The sequence below is a fragment of the Oncorhynchus clarkii genome, chromosome 5, assembly GCF_045791955.1.
Source record: "Oncorhynchus clarkii lewisi isolate Uvic-CL-2024 chromosome 5, UVic_Ocla_1.0, whole genome shotgun sequence".
Taxonomy (NCBI): domain Eukaryota; kingdom Metazoa; phylum Chordata; class Actinopteri; order Salmoniformes; family Salmonidae; genus Oncorhynchus; species Oncorhynchus clarkii.
Window position 1 is genome coordinate 83897427 of NC_092151.1, and position 12280 is coordinate 83909706.

The window sequence follows — 12280 nt, forward strand, 5'->3', positions numbered from 1 at the left end:
GCCAGCCAGAGAGGGGGTTAGAGAAGGAGCCAGCCAGAGAGGGGGTTAGAGAAGGAGCCAGCCAGAGAGGGGGTTAGAGATGGAGACAGCCAGAGAGGGGGTTAGAGATAGATGGGGTTAGAGATGGAGACAGTCAGAGGGGGTTAGAGATGGAGCCAGTCAGAGAGAGGGTTAGACATGGAGACAGTCAAAGCGAGAGGGTCAGAGAGGGGGTTAGAGACGGAGCCGGTCAGAGAGGGGGTTAGAGACGGAGCCGGTCAGAGAGGGGGTTAGAGACGGAGCCGGTCAGAGAGGGGGAAAGAGACGGAGCCGGTCAGAGAGGGGGTTAGAGTTGGAGACGGTCAGAGAGAGGGGGTTAGAGATGTAGACGGACACAGAGACGGGCGTAGAGATGCAGACGCTCAGAGAGAGGGGGTTAGAGATGGAGACGGTCAGAGAGGGGGTTAGAGATGGAGACGGTCAGAGAGCGGGTTAGAGATGGAGACGGTCAGAGAGAGGGGGTTAGAGATGGAGCCGGTCAGAGAGGGGGGGTTAGAGATGGAGACGGTCAGAGAGGGGGGGGGTAAGAGATGGAGACGGTCAGAGAGGGGGGGTTAGAGATGGAGACGGTCAGAGGGGGGGTTAGAGATGGAGACGGTCAGAGGGGGTTTAGAGATGGAGACGGTCAGAGGGGGGGTTAGAGATGGAGACGGTCAGAGGGGGTTTAGAGATGGAGACGGTCATAGGGGGGGTTAGAGATGGAGACGGTCAGAGGGGGGGTTAGAGATGGAGACGGTCAGAGGGGGGGTTAGAGATGGAGACGGTCAGAGGGGGGGTTAGAGATGGAGACGGTCAGAGGGGGGGGGGGTTAGAGATGGAGACCGTCAGAGAGAGGGTTAGAGATGGAGACAGTCAACGCGAGAGGGTTAGAGATGGAGACGGTCAGAGAGGGGGTTAGAGATGGAGACGGTCAGAGAGAGGGTTAGAGATGGAGACGGTCAGAGAGATGGTTGGAGTTGGAGACAGTCAGAGAGAGGGTTAGAGATGGAGACAGTCAGAGAGAGGGTTAGAGATGGAGACAGTCAAAGCGAGAGGGTTAGAGATGGAGACAGTCAAAGCGAGAGGGTTAGAGATGGAGACGGTCAGAGAGGGGGTTAGAGTTGGAGACGGTCAGAGAGGGGGTTAGAGTTGGAGACGGTCAGAGAGAGGGAGTTGGAGATGGTCAGAGAGGGGGTTAGAGTTGGAGACGATCAGAGAGGGGGTTAGAGTTGGAGCCAGTCAGAGAGAGGGGGTTAGAGTTGGAGCCAGTCAGAGAGAGGGGGTTAGAGATGGAGACAGTCAGAGAGAGGGGGTTAGAGATGGAGACAGTCAGAGAGAGGGGGTTAGAGATGGAGACAGCGAGAGGGTTAGAGATGGAGACAGTCAGAGGGGGGTTAGAGATGGAGACAGTCAGAGAGGGGGTTAGAGAAGGAGCCAGCCAGAGAGGGGGTTAGAGAAGGAGCCAGCCAGAGAGGGGGTTAGAGATGGAGACAGTCAGAGGGGGTTAGAGATGGAGCCAGTCAGAGAGAGGGTTAGAGTTGGAGCCAGTCAGAGAGGGGGTTAGAGATGGAGCCAGTCAGAGAGGGGGTTAGAGATGGAGACAGTCAGATAGATGGGGTTCGAGATGGAGACGGTGAGAGAGGGGTTTAGAAATGGAGACGGTCAGAGAGAGGGAGTTGGAGATGGTCAGAGAGGGGGTTAGAGTTGGAGACGATCAGAGAGGGGGTTAGAGTTGGAGCCAGTCAGAGAGAGGGGGTTAGAGATGGAGACAGTCAGAGAGAGGGGGTTAGAGATGGAGACAGTCAGAGAGAAGGGGTTAGAGATGGAGCCAGTCAGAGAGAGGGGGTTAGAGATGGAGACAGCGAGAGGGTTAGAGATGGAGACAGTCAGAGCGAGAGGGTTAGAGATGGAGACAGTCAGAGGGGGGTTAGAGATGGAGACAGTCAGAGAGGGGGTTAGAGAAGGAGCCAGCCAGAGAGGGGGTTAGAGAAGGAGCCAGCCAGAGAGGGGGTTAGAGAAGGAGCCAGCCAGAGAGGGGGTTAGAGATGGAGACAGCCAGAGAGGGGGTTAGAGATAGATGGGGTTAGAGATGGAGACAGTCAGAGGGGGTTAGAGATGGAGCCAGTCAGAGAGAGGGTTAGACATGGAGACAGTCAAAGCGAGAGGGTCAGAGAGGGGGTTAGAGACGGAGCCGGTCAGAGAGGGGGTTAGAGACGGAGCCGGTCAGAGAGGGGGTTAGAGACGGAGCCGGTCAGAGAGGGGGTTAGAGACGGAGCCGGTCAGAGAGGGGGTTAGAGTTGGAGACGGTCAGAGAGAGGGGGTTAGAGATGGAGACGGTCAGAGAGAGGGGGTTAGAGATGGAGACGGTCAGAGAGAGGGGGTTAGAGATGGAGACGGTCAGAGAGGGGGTTAGAGATGGAGACGGTCAGAGAGCGGGTTAGAGATGGAGACGGTCAGAGAGAGGGGGTTAGAGATGGAGCCGGTCAGAGAGGGGGGGTTAGAGATGGAGACGGTCAGAGAGGGGGGGGTAAGAGATGGAGACGGTCAGAGAGGGGGGGTTAGAGATGGAGACGGTCAGAGGGGGGGTTAGAGATGGAGACGGTCAGAGGGGGTTTAGAGATGGAGACGGTCAGAGGGGGGGTTAGAGATGGAGACGGTCAGAGGGGGTTTAGAGATGGAGACGGTCAGAGGGGGGGTTAGAGATGGAGACGGTCAGAGGGGGGGTTAGAGATGGAGACGGTCAGAGGGGGGGTTAGAGATGGAGACGGTCAGAGGGGGGGTTAGAGATGGAGACGGTCAGAGGGGGGGGGGTTAGAGATGGAGACCGTCAGAGAGAGGGTTAGAGATGGAGACAGTCAACGCGAGAGGGTTAGAGATGGAGACGGTCAGAGAGGGGGTTAGAGATGGAGACGGTCAGAGAGAGGGTTAGAGATGGAGACGGTCAGAGAGATGGTTGGAGTTGGAGACGGTCAGAGAGAGGGGGTTAGAGTTGGAGACGGTCAGAGAGGGGGTTAGAGTTGGAGACGGTCAGAGAGGGGGGGTTAGAGATGGAGACAGTCAGAGAGAAGGGGTTAGAGATGGAGCCAGTCAGAGAGAGGGGGTTAGAGATGGAGACAGCCAGAGCGAGAGGGTTAGAGATGGAGACAGCCAGAGCGAGAGGGTTAGAGATGGAGACAGTCAGAGAGAGGGTTAGAGTTGGAGCCAGTCAGAGAGGGGGTTAGAGATAGAGCCAGTCAGAGCGAGAGGGTTAGAGATGGAGACAGTCAGAGCGAGAGGGTTAGAGATGGAGCCAGTCAGAGAGAGGGTTAGAGATGGAGACAGTCAGAGAGCCTCATGGAACTGTAATACAGGAAAGGTGTCAGTGAGGAAAGACAGGACTACAGACATATAAAAAATGACAAACTTCTTCCCCAAACAGATGAGGGTTCATTATCGTGTGTTCACTACAATAGTGTTTTGGTTTCTGCACCGCGTGACTGTTTGTTTGTGTTATGACTAAATGTTTGTACTGTGTTTACATACACATTGGTGTGTGTGTGTGTGTGTCAACCTGCAGAGTGTGTGGACCGGATCCCCTGGATTGCTCCAGAGTGTGTGAAGGACTCTGCCAACCTGAGTGTAGCGGCTGATAAATGGGGATTCGGCACAACACTGTGGGAGATCTGCTATGACGGAGAAGTGCCCCTTAAAGACAAGAAACTCACAGAGGTACATACTGTATACACACACACACACCGTAATCCACTTTATCCTACACCCTCACACATCTCTATTTCATGTATTGCCAGTTTGGACACAAAGTTTCAGATACCCTTAAGCTACTCTCTCTTTCCCCACTCCCTCCCTCCCTCTCCCCATCCCCCCTCTCTCCCTCACCTTCCTCTCTCTCTCCCTCTCTCCCTCACCTTCCTCTCTCTCTCCCTCTCTCCCTCACCTCCCTCTCTCTCTCCCTGAGCAGAAAGAAAGGTTCTATGCAGCAGAGTGTCAGCTAGCTACTCCAGACTGCAAAGAGCTGGCTGAACTGATGACCCATTGTATGACCTTCGACCCCCGTAAACGCCCGTTCTTCAGGGCCATCGTCAGAGACATAGACACCCTTGAGGAACAGAGTACGTGTGTGTGTGTGTCAGTGAGCAGTAGCAGTGCATGGGTAAAATCACTGGGGAAGTGGAAAAAAAACATCCTGACTCACCCTACTTGTAGAGAAACACCAATGACAACCTCCTTTCATGTTGCCGAAACATTTAGCTTTTGTTGTCCTAAGATACCTGGCTAAAATGCTTGCTAGCTATCCTAACTTCCTTTCATTACCTGGTAACGATTCGCTAGGCCAGCTAGTTAACGTTAGTCTAAATAACTAGCTAGCTACATTGAACTTCCATCCTCTCAGGCCAGGGGCACAATTATGGTTGGATCATTGGCCAGAATGAAGTAAAACCAAATCCCTATCTCCATCCATGGCTAATTGAAGAAATTGTCATTAGCTAGCTAGCCACCGGAGGACCACAACACCACAACACAAGGAGATGCAACAATTATATATATTATTTTGTAAATTACGTTCTGCTTTTGGTGTGAAGCCGAATCCAAACTGGCTTCCCTTGACACTTGTTTTTGGTGTGCCAGGACCATTCACAGTTAACCTCACTCAGTTTAGCTCAACGCTGATTGGCTAATATTATTTGAAAAATGTAATCAAGGGAGGCCAAATGCTCGCTGGCTTCTCTTGCATTCAATGCTACGGGTTGAAAATATGTCATTCTCTTTTTGCCCAGACAGCATCAGATAGATGGCCTACATATACTGAGAAAGAGGGCCGCTGTTGTGTTCACTCGGATGCTTTCTCCAGTGAGATACATTCAGCCTCTTTCGAATTGAAGGAAAATTATGAAACACAGAGAGACGGCAGTTGTTTCTCAGCGCTAGCTAGAGAGAGAGATTGCAAGAGTGTGTGTATGAGTGTTGTGGAGTTCACTGGGTTTACGCTCCACAGCTCCCCCTTAACTGGGCCCCATGGATATAAATCTTCCCTCAATACTCCCACACGGTGGCTAGAATGAGGTACTGCCGCCATGTCGCAGTTAGACATCCATCATACTGGTGCTGTTGCTTTGCTGAATAAACCCACTGGGTATGTTGTCAGTGTGTAACAGTGTGTATGTTGTCAGTGTGTAACTGAGTGTATGTTGTCAGCGTCTGGGTTGTCAGTGTGCAACAATGTGTGTGTATGTTGTCAGTGTGTAACTGAGTGTGTGTATGTTGTCAGTGTGTGGGTTGTCAGTGTGTACCAGTGTGTATGTTGTCAGTGTGCAACAATATGTGTGTATGTTGTCAGCGTGTGGGTTGTCAGTGTGTAACAGTGTGTATCCCTCCATCAGACCCCTCTATCAAGCCTGTACCCACTCTGGAGGTCGACCCCACTGTGTTCGAGAAGAGGTTTCTCAAGAAGATTCGAGATTTAGGAGAGGTAACACACGTGTGTGTTTGACCATGCCAGAGACCGTGTGCAAATGCAAGTAATGTTAATGTTAGTCAGTATTATGTGATATGAATGTTCTCTCTCTGTGTGTGTGTGTGTGTGTGTGTGTGTGTGTGTGTGTGTGTGTGTGTGTGTGTGTGTGTGTGTAGGGTCACTTTGGCAAGGTGGAGCTGTGTCGGTATGACCCCAGAGGGGACCGGACAGGGGAGCTGGTAGCAGTGAAGAGTTTAAAGCCAGAAAACAGAGAGGAACAGAGCAGCAACCTCTGGTGTGAGATAGGAATCCTTAAAGAACTTTACCACCACAACATTGTCAAGTACAAAGGCATCTGTCAGGAGGAGGGTGAGCAGAGTATACGCAAGCATGCACGCACATGTATACAACACACACACACCTACCTACTGAAGACACACCTTCTGCTTTGCCTCACTCCATCCTCTCTATCTGTCTGTGTGCAGGAGGCAGAGCCATCAAGTTGATCATGGAGTACCTGCCTGCTGGCAGTCTTAAGGAGTACCTCCCTCGCAACAAAAGCCAGACCAACCTGAAGAGACTGCTCAGTTACGCTGTCCAGATCTGTCAGGTACTTTAACACTAGCTACGCTGCCTAACATACCCCTAACACTAGCACCGCTGCCTAACATACCCCTAACACTAGCACCGCTACCTAACATACCCCTAACACTAGCACCGCTACCTAACACACCCCTAACACTAGCACCGCTACCTAACATACCCCTAACACTAGCACCGCTACCTAACATACCCCTAACACTAGCACCGCTACCTAACATACCCCTAACACTAGCACCGCTACCTAACACACCCCTAACACTAGCACCGCTACCTAACATACCCCTAACACTAGCACCGCTACCTAACATGCCCCTAACACTAGCACCGCTACCTAACATGCCCCTAACACTAGCACCGCTACCTAACATACCCCTAACACTAGCACCGCTGCCTAACATACCCCTAACACTAGCACCGCTACCTAACATACCCCTAACACTAGCAACGCTACCTAACATACCCCTAACACTAGCACCGCTACCTAACATCCCCCTAACACACCCCTAACACTAGCACCCCTACCTAACATACCCCTAACACTAGCACCGCTACCTAACATACCCCTAACACTAGCACCGCTACCTAACATGCCCCTAACACTAGCACCGCTACCTAACATACCCCTAACACTAGCACCGCTACCTAACATACCCCTAACACTAGCACCGCTACCTAACACACCCCTAACACTAGCACCGCTACCTAACACACCCCTAACACTAGCACCGCTACCTAACATACCCCTAACACTAGCACCGCTACCTAACATGCCCCTAACACTAGCACCGCTATCTAACATGCCCCTAACACTAGCACCGCTACCTAACATACCCCTAACACTAGCACCGCTGCCTAACATACCCCTAACACTAGCACCGCTACCTAACATACCCCTAACACTAGCACCGCTACCTAACATCCCCCTAACACACCCCTAACACTAGCACCCCTACCTAACATACCCCTAACACTAGCACCGCTACCTAACATACCCCTAACACTAGCACCGCTACCTAACATGCCCCTAACACTAGCACCACTACCTAACATACCCCTAACACTAGCACCGCTGCCTAACATACCCCTAACACTAGCACCGCTACCTAACACACCCCTAACACTAGCACCGCTACCTAACACACCCCTAACACTAGCACCGCTACCTAACACACCCCTAACACTAGCACCGCTACCTAACATGCCCCTAACACTAGCACCGCTACCTAACATGCCCCTAACACTAGCACCGCTACCTAACATACCCCTAACACTAGCACCGCTGCCTAACATACCGCTAACACTAGCACCGCTACCTAACATACCCCTAACACTAGCACCGCTACCTAACATACCCCTAACACTAGCACCGCTACCTAACATACCCCTAACACTAGCAACGCTACCTAACATACCCCTAACACTAGCACCGCTACCTAACATACCCCTAACACTAGCACCGCTACCTAACATGCCCCTAACACTAGCACCGCTACCTAATATGCCCCTAACACTAGCACCGCTACCTAACATACCCCTAACACTAGCACCGCTGCCTAACATACCCCTAACACTAGCACCGCTACCTAACGTACCCCTAACACTAGCACCGCTGCCTAACGTACCCCTAACACTAGCACCGCTGCCTACCGCTGCCTAACACTAGCACCGCTGCCTAACGTACCCCTAACACTAGCACCGCTACCTAACGTACCCCTAACACTAGCACCGCTGCCTACCGCTGCCTAACACTAGCACCGCTGCCTAACGTACCCCTAACACTAGCACCGCTGCCTAACGTACCCCTAACACTAGCACCGCTGCCTAACGTACCCCTAACACTAGCACCGCTGCCTAACGTACCCCTAACACTAGCACCGCTGCCTAACGTACCCCTAACACTAGCACCGCTGCCTAACGTACCCCTAACACTAGCACCGCTGCCTAACGTACCCCTAACACTAGCACCGCTGCCTAACGTACCCCTAACACTAGCACCGCTGCCTAACGTACCCCTAACACTAGCACCGCTGCCTAACGTACCCCTAACACTAGCACCGCTGCCTAACGTACCCCTAACACTAGCACCGCTGCCTAACGTACCCCTAACACTAGCACCGCTGCCTAACGTACCCCTAACACTAGCACCGCTGCCTAACGTACCCCTAACACTAGCACCGCTGCCTAACGTACCCCTAACACTTGCACCGCTGCCTAACGTACCCCTAACACTAGCACCGCTGCCTAACGTACCCCTAACACTAGCACCGCTGCCTAACGTACCCCTAACACTAGCACCGCTGCCTAACGTACCCCTAACACTAGCACCGCTGCCTAACGTACCCCTAACACTAGCACCGCTGCCTAACGTACCCCTAACACTAGCACCGCTGCCTAACGTACCCCTAACACTAGCACCGCTGCCTTACGTACCCCTAACACTAGCACCGCTGCCTAACGTACCCCTAACACTAGCACCGCTGCCTAACGTACCCCTAACACTAGCACCGCTGCCTAACGTACCCCTAACACTAGCACCGCTGCCTAACGTACCCCTAACACTAGCACCGCTGCCTAACGTACCCCTAACACTAGCACCGCTGCCTAACGTACCCCTAACACTAGCACCGCTGCCTAACGTACCCCTAACACTAGCACCGCTACCTAAAATCCCCCTAACACACCCCTAACACTAGCACCGCTGCCTAACATACCCCTAACACTAGCACCGCTACCTAACATACCCCTAACACTAGCACCGCTACCTAAAATCCCCCTAACACACCCCTAACACTAGCACCGCTGCCTAACATACCCCTAACACTAGCACCGCTACCTAACATACCCCTAACACTAGCACCGCTACCTAACATACCCCTAACACTAGCACCGCTACCTAACATACCCCTAACACTAGCACCGCTGCCTAACGTACCCCTAACACTAGCACCGCTGCCTACCGCTGCCTAACACTAGCACCGCTGCCTAACGTACCCCTAACACTAGCACCGCTGCCTAACGTACCCCTAACACTAGCACCGCTGCCTAACGTACCCCTAACACTAGCACCGCTGCCTAACGTACCCCTAACACTAGCACCGCTGCCTAACGTACCCCTAACACTAGCACCGCTGCCTAACGTACCCCTAACACTAGCACCGCTACCTAACATGCCCCTAACACTAGCACCGCTACCTAACATACCCCTAACACTAGCACCGCTGCCTAACATACCCCAAACACTAGCACCGCTACCTAACATACCCCTAACACTAGCACCGCTACCTAACATACCCCTAACACTAGCACCGCTGCCTAACATACCCCTAACACTAGCACCGCTACCTAACACGCCCCTAACACTAGCACCGCTACCTAACACGCCCCTAACACTAGCACCGCTACCTAACACGCCCCTAACACTAGCACCGCTACCTAACACGCCCCTAACACTAGCACCGCTACCTAACATGCCCCTAACACTAGCACCGCTACCTAACATACCCCTAACACTAGCACCGCTGCCTAACATACCCCTAACACTAGCACCGCTACCTAACATACCCCTAACACTAGCACCGCTACCTAACATACCCCTAACACTAGCACCGCTACCTAACGTACCCCTAACACTAGCACCGCTGCCTAACGTACCCCTAACACTAGCACCGCTGCCTACCGCTGCCTAACACTAGCACCGCTGCCTAACGTACCCCTAACACTAGCACCGCTGCCTAACGTACCCCTAACACTAGCACCGCTGCCTAACGTACCCCTAACACTAGCACCGCTGCCTAACGTACCCCTAACACTAGCACCGCTGCCTAACGTACCCCTAACACTAGCACCGCTGCCTAACGTACCCCTAACACTAGCACCGCTGCCTAACGTACCCCTAACACTAGCACCGCTGCCTAACGTACCCCTAACACTAGCACCGCTGCCTAACGTACCCCTAACACTAGCACCGCTGCCTAACGTACCCCTAACACTAGTACCGCTGCCTAACGTACCCCTAACACTAGCACCGCTACCTAACGTACCCCTAACACTAGCACCGCTGCCTAACGTACCCCTAACACTAGCACCGCTGCCTAACGTACCCCTAACACTAGCACCGCTGCCTAACGTACCCCTAACACTAGCACCGCTACCTAACATGCCCCTAACACTAGCACCGCTACCTAATATGCCCCTAACACTAGCACCGCTACCTAACATACCCCTAACACTAGCACCGCTGCCTAACATACCCCAAACACTAGCACCGCTACCTAACATACCCCTAACACTAGCACCGCTACCTAACATACCCCTAACACTAGCACCACTGCCTAACATACCCCTAACACTAGCACCGCTACCTAACACGCCCCTAACACTAGCACCGCTACCTAACACGCCCCTAACACTAGCACCGCTACCTAACACGCCCCTAACACTAGCACCGCTACCTAACACGCCCCTAACACTAGCACCGCTACCTAACATGCCCCTAACACTAGCACCGCTACCTAACATACCCCTAACACTAGCACCGCTGCCTAACATACCCCTAACACTAGCACCGCTACCTAACATACCCCTATCACTAGCACCGCTACCTAACATACCCCTAACACTAGCACCGCTACCTAACATACCCCTAACACTAGCACCGCTATCTAACGTACCCCTAACACTAGCACCGCTACCTAACGTACCCCTAACACTAGCACCGCTGCCTAACGTACCCCTAACACTAGCACCGCTGCCTACCGCTGCCTAACACTAGCACCGCTGCCTAACGTACCCCTAACACTAGCACCGCTACCTAACGTACCCCTAACACTAGCACCGCTGCCTACCGCTGCCTAACACTAGCACCGCTGCCTAACGTACCCCTAACACTAGTACCGCTGCCTAACGTACCCCTAACACTAGCACCGCTGCCTAACGTACCCCTAACACTAGCACCGCTGCCTAACGTACCCCTAACACTAGCACCGCTGCCTAACGTACCCCTAACACTAGCACCGCTGCCTAACGTACCCCTAACACTAGCACCGCTGCCTAACGTACCCCTAACACTAGCACCGCTGCCTAACGTACCCCTAACACTAGCACCGCTGCCTAACGTACCCCTAACACTAGCACCGCTGCCTAACGTACCCCTAACACTAGCACCGCTGCCTAACGTACCCCTAACACTAGCACCGCTGCCTAACGTGCCCCTAACACTAGCACCGCTGCCTAACGTGCCCCTAACACTAGCACCGCTGCCTAACGTGCCCCTAACACTAGCACCGCTACCTAACGTGCCCCTAACACTAGCACCGCTACCTAACATACCCCTAACACTAGCACCGCTGCCTAACATACCCCAAACACTAGCACCGCTACCTAACATACCCCTAACACTAGCACCGCTACCTAACATACCCCTAACACTAGCACCGCTGCCTAACACACCCCTAACACTAGCACCGCTACCTAACACGCCCCTAACACTAGCACCGCTACCTAACACGCCCCTAACACTAGCACCGCTACCTAACACTAGCACCGCTACCTAACACGCCCCTAACACTAGCACCGCTACCTAACACGCCCCTAACACTAGCACCGCTACCTAACACGCCCCTAACACTAGCACCGCTACCTAACACGCCCCTAACACTAGCACCGCTGCCTAACATACCCCTAACACTAGCACCGCTACCTAACATACCCCTAACACTAGCACCGCTACCTAACATACCCCTAACACTAGCACCGCTACCTAACATACCCCTAACACTAGCACCGCTACCTAACATACCCCTAACACTAGCACCGCTACCTAACGTACCCCTAACACTAGCACCGCTGCCTAACGTACCCCTAACACTAGCACCGCTGCCTAACGTACCCCTAACACTAGCACCGCTGCCTAACGTACCCCTAACACTAGCACCGCTTCCTAACGTACCCCTAACACTAGCACCGCTGCCTAACGTGCCCCTAACACTAGCACCGCTGCCTAACGTGCCCCTAACACTAGCACCGCTGCCTAACGTGCCCCTAACACTAGCACCGCTACCTAACGTGCCCCTAACACTAGCACCGCTACCTAACATACCCCTAACACTAGCACCGCTGCCTAACATACCCCAAACACTAGCACCGCTACCTAACATACCCCTAACACTAGCACCGCTACCTAACATACCCCTAACACTAGCACCGCTA

General features: G+C 53.2%; 1 protein-coding gene across 1 annotated transcript in view; it reads left to right on the forward strand.

Moving 5' to 3' along the window:
• The window catches only part of LOC139409475 (Janus kinase 1), an 88193-nt gene that overhangs the window by 59484 nt on the left and 16429 nt on the right, over positions 1–12280 (forward strand). Inside the window, exons 16-20 of the mRNA XM_071154666.1 lie at positions 3575–3726; positions 3977–4127; positions 5397–5485; positions 5647–5839; positions 5956–6080. Of these exons, the coding sequence (XP_071010767.1) occupies positions 3575–3726; positions 3977–4127; positions 5397–5485; positions 5647–5839; positions 5956–6080 (710 nt within the window). The remainder of the gene's footprint in view (positions 1–3574; positions 3727–3976; positions 4128–5396; positions 5486–5646; positions 5840–5955; positions 6081–12280) is intronic.